The 21,994-nt window shown below is 36.5% G+C and overlaps 1 protein-coding gene across 4 annotated transcripts in view; it reads left to right on the top strand.

Annotated features, from left to right (window-relative positions):
* Positions 1 to 21,994, top strand: part of Tbc1d23 (TBC1 domain family member 23) — a 60,090-nt gene that overhangs the window by 22,460 nt on the left and 15,636 nt on the right. For 2 of the 4 annotated variants that reach the window (XM_070030384.1, XM_070030383.1), the window contains 9 exons: positions 39 to 85; positions 1,619 to 1,722; positions 5,448 to 5,570; positions 6,685 to 6,777; positions 9,736 to 9,906; positions 11,310 to 11,352; positions 13,277 to 13,383; positions 16,239 to 16,378; positions 17,641 to 17,685. In XM_070030384.1, coding sequence (XP_069886485.1) covers positions 39 to 85; positions 1,619 to 1,722; positions 5,448 to 5,570; positions 6,685 to 6,777; positions 9,736 to 9,906; positions 11,310 to 11,352; positions 13,277 to 13,383; positions 16,239 to 16,378; positions 17,641 to 17,685 — 873 coding nt within the window. The remainder of the gene's footprint in view (positions 1 to 38; positions 86 to 1,618; positions 1,723 to 5,447; positions 5,571 to 6,684; positions 6,778 to 9,735; positions 9,907 to 11,309; positions 11,353 to 13,276; positions 13,384 to 16,238; positions 16,379 to 17,640; positions 17,686 to 21,994) is intronic. The other 2 variants (XM_070030386.1, XM_070030385.1) reach the window with 1 other exon arrangement.

Genomic DNA, 21,994 nt, shown 5'->3' with positions numbered 1-21,994 from the left:
ATTAATATTTAACTCAATTGTTTAATTTCCTTTTACAGAGAATTTATTTTAGCACAAGAATCAGGTAGCAAAGAAGAAGTTATCCGTAAGTATTACTCAATATGGAGAAAATATTTCAGATCATCAGATCATTTAATGTCTCTAAAACTTAGTTTTCCAATCCATATGTTTAGAATATTAGCCTAGAAAAATTTTAAGTTCCATTTTACTTTATAATCTCTATGTTTAAGGTTTGATTCTTCTGAGTTCTACCCATGCTGGCCCCATAAGGAGATAGCTACTTCTACTCGATATTGCCAGACACCTTGTCCTGTCTGGACAATAATGTTTATCTTTCTATATTATTGTTTTCTTTTCTCTTTCTTTCTTTCTTTCTCTTCCTTTCTTTCTTTTTCCCTCCCTCCCTCCCTCCCTCCCTCCCTCCCTCCCTGCCTGCCTGCTTTCTTTCTTTCTTTCTTTCTTTCTTTCTTTCTTTCTTTCTTTCTTTCTTTCTTTCTCTCTCTCTCTCTCTCTCTTTCCCTTCCTTCCTTCCTTCCTTCCTTCCTTCCTTCCTTCCTTCCTTCCTTCCTTTCTTTCTTTCTTTCTTTCTTTCTTTCTTTCTTTCTTTCTTTCTTTCTTTCTTTCTTTCTTTTTTTTTTTCTTTCTTTCTTTCTTTCGTTGTGGGGCTTGAACTCGGCCTGGGCACTGTCTCCACACTCTTCAGTTCAAGGCTAGTGTTCTACCACTTGAACCATAGCACCACTTCCAGTTTTGTGGTGGTTCATTGGAGATAAGAGTCTCACGGACTTTTCTTGCCAGGGCTGCCTATGAATTGTGATACTCAGATCTCAGGATTACAGGCATGAGTCACCAGCACCTGGCTACATGATTGTTTTCTACATTATTATTTTCTCCCACAAGATTCAAGTTCCCAGCTGGGCGCTGCTGGCTTACACCTGCAATCCTTGCTACTCAGGAGGCTGAGATCTGAGGATTGCAGTTCAAAGCCAGCCCAAGCAGGGAAGTCTGTGAGACTCTTATCTCCAATAAACCACTCAGAAAACTGAAAGTGGCTCAGTGGCTCAAGTGGAAGAGCACTAGCCTTGAGCTGAAGAGCTGAGGGACGGTGTTCTGGCCCAGAGTTCAAGCCCCATGACCAACAAAAAAAAAAAGAAAAGAAAAAAAAGTTAAGTTCCCTAAGTCAAAAACTATTCTTACTCACTTGTAATATTTATCTTTCTACATTTAAGTCAGAAACTACTCTTACTTACTATTCATTTCTAGGGACCTTGGTGTTTTTGTATGTTTGTTGGATACAGTCCTAGTGAAAGCTAGTTTTGATTCTCGGACACATCCTTTACTAGCAGTAAAGCATTAACAGTATTAGCTCCTTTCAGAGTCTGTTTCTCCACAAGCAGCTTTGAAAGCATCATTGCTGAATTGAGGATGTTGCTCACTGGTAAAGCACTGGGCTAGCATGTGAGGTCCTCAATTTGATTCTTAGCACTACATATACAAAAACAAAAGATAAGATTCCATTTCTGTAGTATTACACTGCAGATATTTTACTTTTTAACAGATAGTATCAATTATAGTATTTTTCAAAGTTTGTTAAATGTTGCCATATGTGTAATTTCAGAGTTCTTGGAAAACACTCCATCCAGTTTGCATCTGGAAGATATAGAAGACCTTTTCTCTTTGGCTCAATATTATTGCAGTAAAACACCAGCTTCCTTTAGGAAGGTAAGAACCACAAAATGATGAGTTGATTTGTAGTTCACATTTTGTGTACTGTTCTATTGTTTACTTTTGTATTCACTGTGGTTAAAATACTCTTTAATTATTCCATTTTTCTGTCTTTTTATGTGTTATATGTTTTTTCACTGTAAATTCTTTCCTTAGTGGGAAACAGATAGATAGAAAATGCCAGTGAGAACCACTTTATCTTTGTTTTGCTTATTAGTTATTTCTGACCAAGCAAAAATTGACTGAGATATTTCTTTTTTTTTTTTGTCGGTTATGGGGCTTGAACTCTGGGCCTGGGCGCTGTCCCTCAGCTCTTCAGCTCGAGGTGAGCGCTCTACCACTTGAGCTACAGCACCACTTCCGGTTTTCTGGTGGTTTATTGGAGATAGGAGTCTCACGGTCTTTCCTGCCTGGGCTGGCTTTGAACCGCGATCCTCAGATCTCAGCCTCCTGAGTAGCTAGGATTACAGGCGTGAGCCACCAGCAAACGGCTCTGAGATATTTCTTAAATTAGTGTTTTGTTGCTTATCTCATGTTCAGTCTTGGATAACCTTTGTGATGCATTGCTGACCTATAAGCAACAACAACAAAGGGTTACTTAACCCTTAGAGACCTAGATTTTTTATAAAAGACATCAAATTAGAAGCCTGATTAGTGTGATTTTCGAGGAAACGATACTCAATGACATAGGGAAATGATGTACATTATTATTTGTATAGTACAGGTTAGTTTGTGACCTCAGTAGCCGGTAAGAACATCCTGTTGGACATGTGCCATAGTATTATGTCAGTGTGTATGTCAGTGTCAGAGGCAAATAATGTTAACTTTCAAAAAACATAGATCCAGGAGAAAGAGTATGAGAAGAGAAATGGGGGAATATATATGATCAAGCTCTGCATGTATGAAAATATCATAATTTATGCTAAAAAAGAATCTAAATGAACAAAAACAGGACATTTACCTCAAAAATAATTTAAGTATTTGTTCCTAGGGAACAATTTGTTCTTGGAATAATTTTAGCTATTTGAAATACTATTCTATTATAAATCACATTAGTTTTCACTATGGTCAGTCAGATGATGGAATAACAGCACAAAAAAGTAGTCATAGACTTTTTTTCAATATTATAAGAGGACCACTTTGGTCCTTTTAAAAGGCATACCCCTGGACTGGGAAGGTGGCTCAGTGGTAGAGTGCTTGCCTTGCATGCATGAGGCCCTGGATTCAATTTCTCAGTACCACATAAGCAGAAAAAGCCATGGTGCTGTGGCTCAAGTGGTAAAGCACTAGCCTTGAGCTGAAGAGTTGAGGGACAGCGCCCAGGACCAGAGTTGAAGCCCCATGACCTACCAAAAAAAAAAAAAAAAAGAGGCACTCACCTATAATCCGAGATATTTTGGAGGCAGAGGTTGGAAGAGTCATGGTTGAGGCCAGCTTGGACAAAAAGTTAGTGAAGCCAGGCATGGTAGCACATGTCTTTAATTCCAGCTACCAGGAAGACATAGGAAGATTTCGATCTGAAGTTGGACTTGAGCAAAAACAAGATTGTATCCAAAAAATAACTAAAGCAAAAAAGTACTGAATGAAGGGTCTGACTATAAGGCTCTGTTCAAAGTCTAGTACTTGGGGTGGGATGTGCAGAAGAGATGAGTGCCTCTTTCTTTTGGTACTGGTACTGGGTCTTAAACTTAGAACCCTGGGCTTTTTTTCTTTGTTTTTGCTGGTCATGAGACTTGAACTCAGGGCCTAGGCGTTGTCCCTGAGCCTCTTTGTGCTCAAGGCTCTACCGCTTGAGCCATACTACCCCTTGAGCCACAGTGCTACTTCCAGCTTTTTTGAGTAGTTATTGGAGATAAGAGTCTTATGGGGACTTTTCTGCTTGGGCTGGCTTTGAACAATGATCCTCAGATCTCAGCCTCCTGAGTAGCTAGGGTTACAGATGTAGGCCACTGGTGCCTGGCTGAACCTTGGGCTTTTGCTTTTCTTTGATTTTTTTTTTTTTTTTTTTTTTTTACTAAAGACTAGCATTCTACCATTTGAGTCATACTTTCACTTCCAATTCTTTTCTGGTTATTAAGAGTCTCTCAGATTTATTTTCACAGACTGGCTTTGAACTGTGCTCCTCAGATCTCAGCCTCATGTATTGCTAGAGGAACACTTTATTCTTGAGATACAGAAAATAATTCTAGCATCTGCAAATTAGACTCAGCTATATATCAGCATTATTATGTAACATATAATTATTATGTGATGTATTTCTACTACATTTTATTTTTGTTACATGGAGACTTGAGAAGCTACAAGTGAGGTGGTTCTTTTTCCTCATTCCCCAAACCCAGTTTGGCTCATGCTACTAGGCACTTCCTCTGCTGCTGAGCTATGTATACCTCTCCCCTTTGTTTCTCTTGTACTGGTTATTTTTTCAGAAGGGTCTTCCTTTGTACCTATTTTAGACTTCCCATTGTAGCTGAGATGACAGGAGTGTGCTACCTACACCCATCATTTGTTTGAAAAGGGCTCTCGTGTTCAACTGTGTGATCCTTCCTGTCTCAGCCTCCCGAGTAGCTAAGGATTGTAGGTTTAAGTCACTGAGGCCTGTTTTTTTTTTTTTTTTTTTTGAAGCACAATGCATTGATCATGCAAAGTAAGCATTATCCCTGAGCTACCAGCTTCTGAAATTCAACATTTATATATAAATGATGGTATAGAAAATAACTCTAGGGTTGTTTTTTTTATAGATTAGATTGACTGTGGGAGAGGATTCATTGTTACAGGATTTTTTTTTCCTCTATCTTTTCTTTTGTGTGAATTCTCATTGGGACTTTCTTGTATATTTTAGCCTGTGAGATTTGAGATGATGTAAGAATAAGCTTTGAAATTAATCATAAGAATCATGGACATTATATCATTATTCATATTTTATCATGGTTTAAAGACTGTACATGGGGGGCCTGGGAAGGTGGCTCAGTGGTAGAGCGCTTGCCTTGCATGCCTGAGGCCCTGAGTTCGATTCCTTAGCACCACATAAGCAAAAAGAAAAAAGCCGGAAGTGGCACTGTGGCTCAAGAGGTAGAGCGCTAGCCTTGAGCTGAAGAGCTGAGGGACAGCGCCCAGGCCCAGAGTTCAGGCCCCACGACCGGACCCAAAAAAAAAAAAAAAAAAAAAAAAGACTGTACATGGCTGCTCAAGCTTGTAACACTAAGCTACTTGGGAGGAGAAGATCAGGGGATTTTATGCCCAGCTTTTAGATCAGCCTAGGCATAAAAGTTTATGACTCCATCTTAACTAATGACTAAGTGCAGTGGCATGGAGCTGTCATCCCAGCATAGGGTAGCCTGTGCATAAAAAAAGATCCTGTCTTTTAAATAACACATAAAGGAACTGGCAGTTTCTCAAGTGGTAGAGTGCCTGCTTAGAAAGCGTAAGGTCCTGCATTCAAATCTCAGTACTAACAAAGAGAGAGGGAGAATGTTACCCAGAAATTTTTATTTTTCTTTCTAATGTTTAAAATTTTTCTTTGAGGTTGAAATAGCTTGTTTACATGCACAAAAATAAAACAGATAGGTTAATGGAGACGCATTAGAAAGGAGGGAAATAAAGGAAAGAGAAAGATGGAGGAGTGAGATTGATCAGGATGTTGTATACATGTGTAGAGATGTCACACTGAAACCCTCCTTGTGCAACTCATGTTTGTTAATTAAAAAAAATTCTCTTTGTAATAGGATAATCACCATCTCTTCGGTAGTACTCTGTTGGGAATTAAGGATGATGATGCAGATTTGAGTCAGGCTCTTTGTTTGGCTGTCTCAGTGTCAGAGATCCTTCAAGCAAATCAGCTGCAAAGTGTAAGTAAAAAACCCATTTGTCAGATGGCTTTAAATATATGGAATTGGGAGGACCATAGCCCAGTGAGCATATGCTTAGGATGCACAAGCTTCTGGGTTCAGTCCCTCTCATTAAACATTTCCTTCCTGTTCAGTGATTCCTGCTAAATTCATTTACTGTAATATGTAGCTGTTCAGTCTTTTTGGATAAGTAGGTTAAATCTTCTGTGCATAATGGTCAATTCAAACCATCAGCTTGCCTGTTATTTTAGTTATCAAATTAATTGTTTTTGTCATTCTTGACACCATTTTCTATAAATTGCCCTTTTTCATATTTCAACATGGCAACTGAATGCCATGTATGTTATACTTGAATTTTAGCCTTTAACAGGGTATATCCTAACTGAATTATATAGTTTAATGAATAAACCAGAATTATGAAAGAATTACAGTTTTCTGTTCACTGTTGTACATGGAAATCTAAGAAGTCAGTTTGGTCAGTAGTATTTTTTTTAGTATCTGTTGTTCATTACTTAACCTTAGATTTGAAGGTGAGCTATATTTCCAAGATGGTATCCAAGAGAGGAATGGGTATGGGAAGATGAGCTTTTATGATACATTTCAGTTGAGCTTCATACAGTATCTATACTGGTTGTTCAGAGTTTTAAAAACATAAGCATCTCAACATATTTATCATATTAGAACTAGTATTAAAAAGACCTATGTAATACAGTTTAAGGAGACTTACTCACATGAACTCCCTTTTACACACAAGAAAGGTATTTAGTTCTTGGATGATAAGATGTGGACTTAATAGCAGAAATAACAATGTATCTTACTTGTATTAAATAAATAATATAGTTTTTTAGATTCCAATATAGGTAGTTTTATAGCTCATAGTCTTGCTATACATTTTAACACTTTCAAGAGCAATGGCTAAAGTATATGTTAAGCAGAAAGTGTTTAGGACTTTGAGGTTATTTTTAATGTCTATAACAAAATGTATGTTCCAAATCCTGTATGAAATCCATTTTTTACAAACAGGTTGCCTTTCTTTGTGTTTTTGTTACTATCATATTGTATAACTGGAACCTGATGTCAAATTCCATTGTGTCAGATGTTGTTTCCCTTTTAGGAAGGAGTCCGCTTCTTTGTGGTTGATTGCCGTCCTGCAGAACAGTATAATGCTGGGCATTTATCGACTGCTTTCCACTTAGATTCAGATCTGGTTAGTATAAATGCTGATTAATTTTTTTTTTTTGGGGGGGAGGTCCGGTCATGGGGCCTGAACTCTGGGCCTGGGCGCTGTCCCTCAGCTCTTCAGCTCAAGGCTAGCGCTCTACCACTTGAGCCACAGCGCCACGTCCGGCTTTTTTCTTTTTGCTTATGTGGTGCTGAGGAATCGAACCCAGGGCCTCATGCATGCAAGGTAAGCACTCTACCACAGAGCCACCTTCCCAGCCCTGATTAATTTTTTTATGAGAGAATTTTTTTCCTTTAGCTGTCAATATACCTGGCCTAGATTGCAAAACTTTTTATCTGCTTAATGAGAAGAGAGTCTCAGGTTTCCTTTTCACCTAGAAACACTCTTTTGCTCTTTTGGCATCATAAAGGGTAACTGAGAACTGTTGCCTATGGCTTACTTCTGCATACCATTGTTAGGTCAGTAAATTTTTACTGTTCTTACTGTGGGCTGCTTGATAGATTACTTAGCGTAGTGCCTTGCACCTAGTAAGTCTGCTACAGATATCAGCTCTTATTTTAATTTGGGTAAGAATTATATAACCTTTTTATCATTAAGCTATTTTTTAAAATCATGAGTATGAATGCATGTAATTCATACATAATAAGATAATATCTGACAGTGCCTACTTGTTAAAATTATAACCCCAGAGTAATTTTAGTTAAGGAGTGGATAAAGTAATTAAATGGTCGGAGATACTTAGAGCTCTTGGTAGAACTGAGGCTGCAGCACTTACGGTGTTTTAAGGTCATCAGAGCCACAGGAATGGGGAAGCAGAGAAGAGTGGAATAATAAATATACAGTTTACCCTGTTTATCTCCATCTTGTCTGGCAAGTTGACAGTGAGGCTAATGAAAGTGTAGAAGGGCCTAGATGGTTTTCAGAGGGAACTAATTGAAGGGGGTTATAGATGTGGCTCAGTTAGTAGTGTGCTTAGCCAATGAGCACAAGCGGCTTGAACCAAGTTTAAGTCCTGATCTTGGAAAGAAAAAAAAGCCTAGAGAGTTTTGGATCCTGTAGCTGAGAAATGCTATTCTAGGTTGTTTGTATCCTGTAAGTGAACTTGGCACTTTTCTCTTCCTTGAATCTTCTCTTAGGCTTATTTTAAAATTTTACTCTGGTGATTCTTGAATACTTTCTATTTTACAATTAAAAAAAAAAACTTCAGAGTTAACTACTATTATCAACTTGCTTACCTTTCAGACTTTCAGTAACATATTACTTGTTTTATCACTTGCTTGTTCACTCAAGTTATCTTGGAAATTAAGTATAATATATATTTAATGCTGCGTAGTGGTCCATGGTACAGATACACCATAAAGAGAAAAAGCCAGAAATAGTGCTGTGGTTCAAGTGGTAGAGTACAACCCTTGAGCAAAAAGTTCAGGTACAGTGCCCAGGCCCTGAGTTCAAGCCCGAGGACTGGCCAAAGAAAAAAAAAAGGAAAAAAGATATGCCATAGTTCATTGCCTGATTAACCTATGCTTGATTATTTTTAAATTTCTTTTAACACACTGCTATAAGATCTTTTTTTTTTTTTTTTTTTGGTTGCGGGGCTTGAACTCTGAGCCTGGGCGCTATCCCTCAACTCTTCAGCTCAAGGTGAGCGCTCTACCATTTGAGCTACAGTGCCACTTCTGTTTTTTTTTCCTAGTGGTTTGTTGGAGATGGGAGTCTCATGGTCTTTCCTGCCCGGGCTGGCTTTGAACTGCAATCCTCAGATCTCAGCCTCCTGAGTAGTTAGGATTACAGGCGTGAGCCACCAGCGCCCAGCTAAGATCTTTATATATACTTGAGTCATCATCTCAGCCCTTTCTTGATTTTCTCATTTTTTTCAGATAGGATCTCCTACCTGTTTTTTTGTTTTGTTTTGTTTTGTTTTGTTTCTTTTGCTCATCCTGGAGCATGAATCTCAGGACCTAGGTGCTGTTGCTGAGCCTCTTTGTACTCAAATCTAGCACTTTAACGCTTGATCCACAGTACCACTTCTGGCTTTATTTCTTTTTCTTTCTTTTTCTGAGTCATTTATTAGAGATACGAGTCTCATGGGGACACGTTTTTTGCCCGGGCTGGCTTCAAACTGAGATTCTCAGATCTCAGCCTCTTGAGTAGCGAGGCTTGAGCCACCAGCTCCTAGCTCTCCTGTTTTTTGACTTCAGTCTTTCTACCTATGCCTCCCACATAGTTGAGATTACACAAGCATGTGCAGATAGATTCTTGCTAACTTTCTGCCTGGGCTGGCCTTAAACTGCAATCTTGATTTCCACCTTCCAACTAGTATTATTAGTTTACTTATTATATCAGACTGATAAGTGAAAAATGATTGTAATTACTAATAAGATGGAACACCTTGCTTTATTATATTTAATTTTTACAAGTAGTACTTCGATATACTCTATCAATTCCTATATTTTTATTGTAGTTTGATTATAGTCCATTATGTTTTAATTTTTTTGTAATTATTAATATACTTGTTTCCTTGAGGATAAATCAGTTTTTCATCCTTGTATCAGCAGTACCTAAAGAGTGTTGATAAATAATGGCTTCTATTTCTACCTGTCCTATAAGAAATAATGGTTCATTGTGTAAGTGGAAACTAAGATGTAGAGCTGTTTGATCTGTCTTTTTGGCATCATGCCTACACACACTGTAGCTACTAGTTGTTTTGCTTTCTAAGAATTTTTTTTTCTGTAGTAGAGTAGTATTTTTTTAATCTTTGAATTTTCAACTCTGTTCTAATGTATTATAGATACACTAGATACACATTGTAGATACACATTCCTTTTCTCTTATCCTAGGGATTTTTATTCATAAGAGACTTATTTTTCCATTGCTCTGCATGGCTCTGTAAATATCAAAGGTTTTCCTGGAAAGATACTTTAAATTTTGAAATGCATGTGAAACAAACACTTGCCAAGTTTCTTATTTTTTTGAATTGTCTAGATGCTTCAGAATCCATCAGAGTTTGCACAGTCAGTAAAATCTTTGCTGGAAGCACAGAAGCAGTCCATTGAGTCTGGCTCCATAGCTGGCGGGGAGCACCTCTGTTTTATGGGTAGTGGCAGGGAGGAAGAAGACATGTATATGAACATGGTCCTGGCACACTTTTTACAGGTATGCTGATGTAGATTATTTCATTTGCTTAGTTACTGCTATCACCATGAAGAAATAAACATATATAATTTCATGTAGATAAATGTCTTATTTTCTGTATATTTTTCTTTACAGCTTTTTAGTTTTGTGTCTTGCCTAGGAAGGTAATTTTCTTCTCCAGACTTTGCTCCCATACTTACCATGTTTTCTTTTCTTTTCTTTTTTTGTTTTGAAATAATATAGTCTTGAACCATCTGGTCTTTGTTTTGATGTACGAAGTAAAGTAGGAATTAATGTTTTTTTTCCAGATAGGAAATCAATTCTGCTATCATTCTGAAATGTTACTTTTTTAATACACTGAATTGCTTATGCATCAGAGTCTGTCTACATTATGCTGTTGCATTGATCTTCATGCCTATCCATTCTCTGTATAGTTGCTATATAATTCATTTTAATGTCCTATTTATTTGGATAAATATTTATACATATTTATCCTTACATTTATACATCTTTTCTTTTTGTGTTTGAATATTATCTTCAGCTTAGCTGATTTATATTAATGTTTTTATGTAACCTGACTCTCTACTTTTATTGTATCAGCCAATGCTGGCTCTTTATTTTTTTTAAAGTAGCTTATTAAATTATTTTGTAGTTTTCACATTGAAGTCCTTACTTTTTATGATCCTAAACTATAGAATCAGAAAGATTGTTAGCTTGTTGTACAAGTCGCTCAACTTGGATTCATTTCTATTCATTTCATTTTACTGTGACTGATCTGAGAAAATTGTTCTAAAACAAACCCTTGAGAGACAAAGTTAGAATGAAAAAGATATTTAGAGGAGGGATTATCAGATGATTTTAAACCATTTTAATGGAGAAAGTTAAAATTATGCAGAATAATAAAAATTAATTTTTAAATTGTTTCAGAAACAGTTACAACTATGTATGAAAACGGCATAAGGAATCTCAATCTAGATAAGTAGGGGGTCTGGGTCCGGAAAAGAGAAAACAACAGAAGATAGGTTATTCTTACCCAAATATAGGCCGTGTACATCTGAAATACGTGGTAAAAACCCTTGGTACAATTAAGAAACACTTAAAAAAATTCCAGGAAAATAAAACAGGTTCTTTGGGAGTATGCCATTGGGGGAGGGGTTGAGCTAATAGAGAGAGTGAATGAGCATGAATATAGTCAAGATACTTTATTTGCATGTATGAAAATAAATCTGTTGAAACTTTTAAAAAGGGAGTAGGTAGATAAAGAGTGGTAATAGATGGTAAGTTTGATTGGGATACATTGTTTACATATATATATATGGCAACATCACAATAAAACCCTCACTGTACGATTAATGTATGGTAAAAAATACACTAAAATGCTCTAGTATCAAGAATAATACTGTAAACTTTATCTTTCATTACAGAAAAACAAAGAATATGTGAGTATTGCCAGTGGAGGATTTATGGGTAAGCCTTTAATTTATACATACCCTTGCCTCTACTTTTCTTTCTTTGTGTCAGTCCTGGGGCTTGAACTTAGGGCCTGGGCACTGTCCCTGAGCTTTTATGTTGAGCCATAGTTACACTTGTAGCTTTTTGTGGTTAATTGGAGATGGGATTCTCATCGAGTTTCCTGCCTGTGCTGGCTTTGAATCACAGGCTTCATATATTAGCCCTTTTTGAGGCTAGGATTACAGGTGTGAGCCACTAGCACCTGACTTGCCTCATGCTTGTGAGGCAAGTGCTGTTACACTGTATTCTTGATGCTTCCAGAAATACTTACATAAACGTGTGTGAAAACTTGCTTATATTATTTACCTCTGTGGAGAAGACTGGTAGGATTAGGAAACAAGGGTTAGAACAGTACTTATCATAGTTTGCCCTTTGTACTACTCATTTTTTAACTGCTTGAAGGTATAAACTAGTAAGAAAATAGTGGCTAGATATAAAAAAAAGCTGACATTTTCAAATCCATAGACTAATATCTGGTAATGCAGTATAATACAATAATTTGCAAAGTCTTTTTGGTATTTCAAACTTATGAAGGATTGGTTCAGTATAATAAGATTTCTTTTAACAGCTTGATTTATATTGAGAAAAGAGGTATAAAAGTGTAAAACTATCAGTGCTTGAGGAGATGAATGATAAAAATCAATATAAATTAAAGATAATTGAAGGGTGTTTTATCAGGGGTAACTTCTGACCTAGCATAATTTTCTAAGATAACCTAGAACTTTTGGTAAATTAGTATCAATTTCCTTTTGGTTTTGTTGATATTTGCATTCATTATGATTATCTCCTCTATATGTCATAGCCTGTAAACTAACTGCCTTTGAGACTTATATCTAGAGTTATCTATAAAAGGCACTAAGTATTGGTAGATAAGCATTGGCCCTTGACCTAGTGCTATTTATTAGGAATCCTGATAACCTGATAACCAGCTTGGTTATATTAGCATGTAGTTCTCAGAAGTATCCGGAAAGCTGCCAGGTGCTAGTGGCTTACACCATGATTAATCCCAGCTACTTAAGAGACTGAGATCTGAGGATTACAGTTCTAAGCCAGTCTGGCAAAAGGAAAGCCCCGTGAGACCCTTAACTCTAATTAATCACAGAAAAGCTGGAAGTGGAGCTGTGGCTCAAGTGGTAGAGCACTAGCCTTGAGCAAAAAGAAGCTCAGGGACAGTGTCCAGGTCAAGGCCCAGGACAGGAAAAAAAAAAAAAGTATCTGAAAAGCAGTATTTTTAAAAAAATTCTATATAGTCCAGGTTGTCCTGGAACTGGTGATCCTCCTGCCTCATCCTCCCAAGTTCGGGGAGCCTAGTGTACTCTATATTTTTAGAAACAGGAGTTTATAAATAGTAGTATACTCTATATTTTTAGACAAAAATACTAGACAGCTAGTATACTCTCATGCATTTAGAGACTTTTTAAAATACCATTCTTTTTTTTTTTTTTTTACCAAGAATAACTTCTCTTTCCATAACTGTTAATAAGTAAGACTGCTCTATTATGGGAAAAATGATTTGATGTCTCTTTATGGTACAACAAAGACTCCATATGTTTTTTTTTTCTTGATGTCATGGAAATGTTGCAGAGACTTTCTGTTAATACTTGACTATTTGCCTTCTGAAAAGGAAAATATAAAGCTTACAGTCAACATTTTTCTCAGGGACAGTTAAGAAAAGTTCTCTGCAGAGGGATTTTAAGGAGTAGAGAAGAAAAGGTTTGTCATAGCTCTTAGTCCTTAACCCTAATATAGGGGTAGAGCAAGAAACTTTGCATTTATAGCCTTACATCCTTTTTCATTCAGTGATGCAATGTTTGTTATACTTCTGTGGTTATAAATCTTTACAGAAATTCAGGTTTGGTTTTGTCTTGTTTATCTTAAGCACTGCAGCAGCACCTGGCAGATATTAATGTGGATGGACCAGAAAATGGATATGGCCACTGGATTGCTAGTACCTCTGGCTCAAGGAGCAGTATTAATTCTGTTGATGTAAGTTTATGTATAGAGTCAGTTTTAATCAATTCCCAGAAAAAGCAATTAACCCCACCACACAGAAATGGAGCCAAAATATTTCAGATACAAACAATAAAGCATCACATTATTGCAAGGGTTAGTGAAACGATGGAGGGGCCTGTAGAACAAACTAGGCAACACTCCTAAGTGATTCCAGTAAGCGCCCAACTCATTTGGGGCAGGAGATGGTTAGGCTCCCGTTCACATCTCATGCACACTATATCTGTATCACTTTCAGCTACAACTTTACAGGATTAGGGCTTCTGGTGAGAATGGGGTAGGCAGAGAAAGAGAAAATGATGCCCACCTTATTTGATTTTTTGTTATTGAACTGTCAGTGTTGCTCTAGTGGATAATTCCATTTTTTCTGTTTGAATTTTGGAAATGTTTGAATACCTAAGTTGCTTTTTCCCTATTTCATGTTTATTGAAGTAGATGTCATTTAAATTTTTTTTTGTCTTCCAAGTAAAATTTTCTTAACAAATAACAGTTATCTCATGTTTATTCTTTAAAACAGAAAGAGAGAAAACTGCAGTACAAGAGCATGATTATTTTAGACTTATGCCTCTGCCTTACCTGAGTGTGGTTTTACCTGTGTATCTTCTTCATGATCTTCAGCGAAATCAGCTCTGGTTTCTCCACTTGTGCAGTAGATGAGAGTAACAGAACTTTCTTCCTAAGAAGGACTTGAAGATTACATGTGTAAAAGCATGTAGAGTTCTTGTCCCTAAATATTGAATAATAGTTACTACAAAGTTGTAATTCATTAAATGCATTTTTCTACTCAGAACAAAGATTATTGTTACATCACTATCAGTATTCATCATTATTCAGTAATGATTTTCTGAAAAATTTTTTACCACCATGATTCTTGAGATATGTAAGAGGTGTTTGTGTGAGAAACTAAGTAGTGTTCCATTGAATAGGTTTGTTTATATATAATTTATTCAGTTAGTACCCTACTGTGAAATATTTACATTTCCTGTCTTAAATTACTTTTAGACTGATATACTTTCTTTTCTGATTGATAATGGGGCTCGAACTCAGGCCTACGTGCTGTCCGTGAGATTTTCTGCTCAAGGCTAGCCTTCTACTACTTGAGCCACAGCGCCACTTCTGGATTTTTCTGTTTATGTGGTACTGAGAAATGAAACCCAGGGCTTCATGCATGCTAGGCAAGCTCTCTGCCATTAAGCCGCCTTCCAAGCCCTGATATATTTTCATATACCTTTATTATTTTCGTTCTAGAGGGGAGTGGCTTGATCAGAAGTTGACTTATCAAAATCCCTAAAAATTTTGTTATGCCTGTGTAAGTTTTCATCAACTATTACCTCAATCTTTAGGTACTTTTTGGTTATTTTCTTCCCATAAATTATGAATTATGGGCAAAAGATAGAATCAGGTGGTGCCTGGCAAAAATCCAACCATTGTGGAGCCTGAAGCAGGAGGGTTGTGAGTTTGAAACTGGACTGGGGCTATATATAGCAAGATCCAGTCACAACCAGCAGGATCAATTTTAAATGAGAGAGTTTGACATCTCTATTTATATTGCCCTCTAGAACATATGTAAGTTGTCCTTGAAGCAGTAGAAGAATCAGACCTGTTGCTTTAAATACATTAGCTGAACTTTTCTTCCCAAAGGGAAGGCCCACATGTGAATGTTTTAAAAAGCAAAAAGAAATAAAATGTTTAAAAATTATGCCATACGAATAGTAGCTCGATTATATGATCCTTATTTTTGCAGACTGTCCTGACCTAAGAATTGTCAATAACTTATTAAATAAAAAGTTTCAATGAAAAATAAAAAGTTTTCTGCACATATCATTATGTGCAAAACACTCCTAATTTTTTGTTTTACCTAACAGTTTTAAGTGGTTTCACCCAGAAAATTTGCTATTGTTGCCCTGACAGCCACAGACTGGGGTGGTTTAAGCAACATAAATTGATTTTCTTTCAGTTCTGTAAACTAAAAGTCTAAGATCAAGGTGTTAGCAGGTTTGGTTTATTCTAAGTGTTCTTTCCTTGGTTGCAGATGGCTTCTTTCCTAGTCCTCACATGGCCTTTTCTCTGTGCACATATCTCTGTATGTCTCCCTTTTTGTATGTGTGTGTGGGGGGGGGGGGGAAGAACGGGGGTGGTAGTCCTGGAAGCTTGAAGTTAGAGCCTGGCATTCTTTCTTGGCTTTCTTGCGCACTGCTGTTTCTCTGTCCCTTGAACTATGCCTCCATTCAGCCATTTTGCTGGTTAATTGGAGAGGTAATCTCACAGACAGTTCTGCCCAGTCTGATTTCAAGTCATGATACTTAGCCTTTTCAGTAGCTAGGAATGCAAGTGTGAGCTACAGTTTTTGGGCTATCTCCCTCTACAGGAGTGGTTTAGACCCCATCCTGGTGTAATGTAGTCATGTTTTGTTTTTTGTTTTTCCTAGTGCTGGAGTTAGAACTCAGGACCTCTGCACTTGATAAGCAAGACCTCTACCACTTGAACCATTCCCCCAGCTGATTGAGCTTTAGTACTTTTTGAATAGTCTCATGTTTTTGCCTAGGGCTGATCTTATACCTGGATTTTCTTATGTAGATTCATAGGTAAATTCTGTACATATATTTTACGTGCAGTTGAGATTACAGAAACCCAGTTAATTGATTGAGACAAGGTTTTGCTAACTTCAAAGGCCATATTTCTAAGTACAGTCTTATTGAGATATACTAGGAGTTAGGATTTTAATGTAATTGTTTGTTGAGAGATATAATTCAGTACGTAACATGGATAACCTTTACTAGTAGTGTGCTAGTTATTTGGAGAACAGTTAATCTTATGTTCTTATTTTTCAGGGAGAATCTTCTAATGGATCAAATGATAGAGGAATGAAATCACTAGTAAATAAAATGACTGTGGCTCTGAAGACAAAATCTGTTAATGTCAGGGAAAAAGTTATTAGTTTTATTGAGAATACATCAACTCCTGTGGACCGGTGAGTTTCTTATACAGTATAAGCTTATGAGGACTTATTAGAACTAAGGAAATGTGTTTTACAGTAAATACGTTTGTTGGGAGTTTTCTAGGAAAGAATCATAAAGTACATTTTCTCAGATAATTTTATCATTTTTATTTTAATTGCAGGGTATATTGTATTTTTGTAAAATTTGGCTGTGGAGATGCCTTCCCTTTCCCACTGCTCAGAATAAGATACAAATACCATTCATTAAAAAAAAAAAAATACCCAAAGGTGCTTAAATTTCCTGTGCTTCATATAGTAGCTGTTTCCCAAATAGTAACTGGATGAGGATCATCTACCAAATGCAGGGATTTCATAGTAGGAACTCTTTTCCTCTGCTCCAGTAATTTAAACTGTAGACAATTTGCTTATACTAATATGGTAGAATCCCACTTCATGAAATGTAGATCTTCATAGAATTTTGTCTAAAAATATAAACAGATTCCATTTTCCTGTGAAATAAAATGGACCTGGTAAACAATTGATAAGAAAATTTAAGTATCTATTTTACTACTCATTGCTTTATATACATACATTCATATATATATATATATATATCTGTAACTGTAAGTACATATATATTTGCTATGTATTGATCTTTCTTGTTTGGGAACAAGTTTAAGACTATATAATTGTAACAGAACTTGTTTCTAAACAAGTAAGCTTGGGAGCTTTTTTTATAGTATTTGATTTCACTCTCGTATTTTACTTGCATGTATCCTGGGAAGTGAAATACTTGATTGTAAGAGCTGGATGTCAGAAGTACATTTATTTGTATTTAGTAAATACTAAAGATGATAATAAAATATTTTTGCTAATCCAAAAAAAACCCTCTCCCTTATGTAAAATACTTTTGATTGCTGTTAAAGTGTTTTATGAAGCCTGAAAGATTTGCTCACAAGAGCCTAACATTTATTTGGAGTTAGTGCTTCTGAATTGCAATACTATTTCTGCTACATTTTGTGGCATGAGCATTTAAATTTTTATTTTAAAATACACTCATTTCATGTAACTAATGTAAATTAGTGGTGATTGTCAGCTGAAAAGACGGCTGTCTTTGTTAATGTATGAATTAAAGCTGGCTTTATATTTCTTTGTACTTGGAATGATTGAAATATTTTCTTTGTAATGTACTTCTGAGTTAGGGAAAGTGATTACACTATATTTTTGTTTTTAAAGCTGTTGCATTTTTTTCTTTGTAATCATTTCATTCTGTCCTCTGCCTCGATTTGCTATAGAATGTCTTTCAATCTTCCCTGGCCAGACAGATCATGTGCAGAGCGGTAAGCCAAAGTAGAGCAGCTCTGTTGAGCCTTCCTTTTCCATCAGCATGCTTCACATTGTACACTTGTGTTTTTTGGCTGTAACTTCATGCAGTATTTCAAAAGCTGAAGTTTGCTTATATTGCTTATAGGAGTGTGTGTGCTGGGAGTTCTGCTTTCCTTTTTGTTTTTTACTTGGGTCATTTTTTTTCCTTGCATGTTTCTGTCTCTCTTCCTAGGTAAAAATCAAACTTGTTCAAACCTAAGAATTTCATAAACTGGGCAGTTTTGGTTCTGAGACAAGAAAGGGTAATATGTGTAATATAGAGTAGGCAGGACATTAACTTTGAAAATAATTTACTACTACCAATTTGCAGCTTGAACAAAATTATAGAACCTATAGTTCATGGTTCAATAAAATGTCTGGTGTGAAGAATTGAACTCTGGACCTTGTGGAGTCTCAGCTCTTTGCAACTGAGCTGCACCCCTAACCTCGAAAACTGTAATATGCATTATGTAAATACATGTGATTTTTAGGTTTAAAAATGTATGTTTTTAGGTTGGTGAATTAAATATACATACATCTGTTCAAAAGAGCCAGAGTTCTAGGGTTCTACCTATAGTTCTTTGAAAGAAATCATGCTAGATATTTTAATTTATATTAAATATTTTAATATCTTACGTCTGTACCTCCTCCACTAAGATGAAGTGTTTGTCATTAAAAGACATAAAGATTCCCACAAGTATACGATTTAAAAGTCTGAGCCTTTAGTTAGGATGTAAAGAACATTACCAACTTAATTTTACACAGCCTTAGTTTTTCTACTTAAAATTTCTATGCAATTTAAGTCAAATATTAATTATGAACATTTAAAAGGAAATTCTAGTCATTCTTTTGATCTATGTTAAGCTTTATAATAGATTGATATTTTCCTCAAGTTATTTCAATTTTTCAGTGACTAGATCCAGCATTTCATTGCTTACCTTATAACTTGCACGATGAGAGTTTATTTATTGATTGATCCTACCTATTCTACACATAGTGAACCTATTATAATTTTACTTAAGATTATTTTAAAGGGCATTGCTTCTTTGAATTTTTTTTTTTTGTCAGTTGTGGGGCCTGAACTCTGGGCCTGGGCGCTGTCCCTCAGCTCTTCAGCTCAAGGCAAACGCTCTACTGCTTGAGCCACAGTGCTGCTTCTGATTTTTTCTGCTTATGTGGTATTGAGGAATTGAACCCAAGGCCTCATGCATGCAAGGCAAGCACTCTACCACTGAGCCACCTTCCCAGCCCCCTTCTTTGAAAATTCTATCCTAGCATTAGGAGTATGGCTCAAGTGGTAGAGCACCTGTCTGTAAGCATATGATCTTGAGTTCAAACAAAAAATAAGCTAAATAACATAAAGTTATCATCTGTTTGTAAATCATCTTTCTCCTTTTTCCTGCAATGAGACCATTGAGTTAGTCCAACTTAACTCTCATGTTTTCTCCAAATACTTAAATTTTTATGACTGTAAATCACCTGTCACATATACATGTATGTACTATAAACAAAATTAATAAAGTTTTGTTTTTCTGAAATAAGAAATTAAATTAAAAACACTTATTTTATGGGGTTTCTGGTATTTTTGTTTTTGTTTTTTGTTTTTTTTGTACTGGTACCAAGGCTTGAACTCAGGGCCTTGTTCTGTGCTTTGGCTTACTTGCCTATGATTGGTGCTTTCCCTCTTGAGCCATGCATCCAGTCTGACACTTTGAGGGTTAATGATTGGAAATAAGAGTCTTGTAGATATTTCTGCCCAGGCTGTCTTCAAACCACAATCTTCCTAGTCTCCTGAGTAGCTAGGATTATAGATATGAGCCACTTGTGGGATTATAGCTATGAGCCTGTACTGTCTGTTCTAGTTCTTTTTGGGATTTGATTTATGTTTATGCCCAGGCCAGCCTGGACCATTATTCTTGTATTTGTACTTCCCAGATAGCTGGATGACAGCATGTGCCACCACACCCATATTGGTTGAGTTTAGATCATGTTAACTTTTTGCTTGAGCTGCCTTGAACTTCAGTCCTGATCTTTATTTCCCAAGTAGCTAGGATCCTAAGTATGAGTCACCATGCCCAACCAATACACCTCTTCTTAAATATAGTCCAACCATCCCCCACAACAACAACAACAACAACAAATTCTAGCTATTGATTTTTATTCATTTTTAGCAAGTATTTAAAGAGTAATCTTTCTTTAGCATTCATAAAATCTTTGGGGTATATAATCTAGATTAGTAATTTTTTTTTTTTAATTTTTTTTATTGTAGAGATACTATACAGAGGGTTACAGTTACATGAGTGAGGTAATGAGTACACTTCCACTTCCTCTTGAACATTGTTACCCCCTCCATTGTTTTCCCCCTACCATCCCCTCCCTCCCTCCCTTCCCCAAGGTTCTTTTTTTTTTTTTTTTTTTGATCGTGATTAAGTGATTACTTAATTTCCGGAAATTCACAGTATTGTGGAATAATGATGCTCATTTAAAGTCACAAGTTCATTCTAACTTTCCTGGAGCAAATTGTCTATCACAGTCTGTAATATATAACGGTGCTCATATGTTATATACCATATATGTGATCAGCAGCATGGGGATATTTAGTAGTGGTTCAACCAGATGAGTGGGAGTTCTTTGTTTCTTAAGTCCTGTTAGTTTTGTCATATCACCTAACATTTTGGATTCATCATCCACTTATCAGGGAGACCATGTACTGTTTGTCTCTTCGTTCTTGGCTTACCTCGCTCAACATGATTCCTTCTAGCTCCATCCATTTCCCTGCAAATGCCATTATTTTGTCATTTCTAATGGCTGCATAATATTCCATTGTGTATAGATACCACAATTTTTGGATCCATTCATCTGTGGTGGGGCATCTAGGTTGTTTCCATATCCTAGCTATTGCGAACAGTGCTGCAATAAACATGGAGGTGCACGTGTCCTTGTATATTGGTTCCTGTTGTTCAGGGTAGATGCCTAGAAGTGGTATGACTGGGTCGTAAGGGAGGTCAATCTTTAGCTTTCTAAGGACCCTCCAGACTGCTTTCCAAAGTGGTTGTATGAGTGTACATTCCCACCAGCAGTGTAATAGCGTTCCTCGTTCTCCACATCCCCTCCAGCATTTGTCGTTGGCTGATTTGTGGATGTGGGACATTCTGACTGGGGTAAGGTGGTATCTCAGGGTTGTCTTTATTTGCATTTCCTTCACCACCAGGGATGATGAACATTTCCTCATGTGTTTCTTTGCCATTTTTATTTCTTCATTTGAGAAGTCCCTCTTTAGTTCCCTTGCCCATTTAGTAATTGGTGTGTTGGGTTTGGGAGGGATTAGTTTCTTGAGTTCCCTGTATATACAGGATGTTAACCCCTTGTCTGATATATTGCTGGTAAATATTTTTTCCCAATTAGTTGGTTGTCTTTCTAGCTTGGTTGCGATAGCTTTATCTGTGCAGAAGCTTTTTATTTTAAGGTAGTCCCATTTGTCGAGTCTCTCTCCAATTTGTTGTGACCCTGGGACTCTGTTCAGGAAGTTCCTTCCTGTGCCTATTAGTTCAAGTGTCTCTCCTACTCTGTCCTGCAGTAGTTTCAGAGATTCAGGTTTAATGTTAAGGTCTTTAATCCATTTTGAGTTGATGTTGGTGCATGGTGATAGGCTGGGGTCCACTTTTAGTTTTCTGCATGTGGCTGCCCAGTTTTCCCAGCACCAGCGGTTGAAGAGGCTGTGTTTCTTCCATTGTATGTCTTTGGCTCCTTTGTCGAATATCAGCTGGCTGTAGGCCTGTGGATTTATTTCTGGATCTTCTATTCTGTTCCATTGGTCTTCGGGTCTGTTTTTGTGCCAGTACCATGCTGTCTTTGTTATTATAGCTCTGTAGTAGAGTTTGAAGTTCGGCATGGATAGCCCTCCCATATTGTCTTTATCCCCTAGAATTGTTTTGGCTATTCTAGGTCTTTTGTTGTTCCATATGAATTTTTGGACTGTTTTCTGTATTTCAGTGATGTACGTCATTGGGATTTTAATAGGAATTGCGTTGAATTTGTATATTAGTTTTGGAAGTATTACCATCTTTACTATATTAAGTCGGCCTATCCAGGAGCATGGGAGGTCTTTCCATTTCCTAGTGTCTTCTGCAATTTCTTTCTTTAACTTTTTATAGTTCTCATTAAATAGTTCTTTTACATCTTTGGTTAGGTTAATTCCTAAATATTTTATTTTTCGGGAGGTTATTGTGAATGGGGTTGCTCCCTTTATTTCCCTCTCTTCCTGTACATTATCAGTGTATAGGA

The sequence above is a fragment of the Dipodomys merriami genome, unplaced genomic scaffold (assembly GCF_024711535.1).
Source record: "Dipodomys merriami isolate MVZ:Mamm:240054 unplaced genomic scaffold, mDipMer1.0.p SCAF_2, whole genome shotgun sequence".
In the NCBI taxonomy this organism is placed as follows: Eukaryota; Metazoa; Chordata; class Mammalia; order Rodentia; family Heteromyidae; genus Dipodomys; species Dipodomys merriami.
The sequence above is the reverse complement of the archived record's forward strand: the minus strand, read 5'-3'. Positions and strand labels throughout refer to the sequence as shown.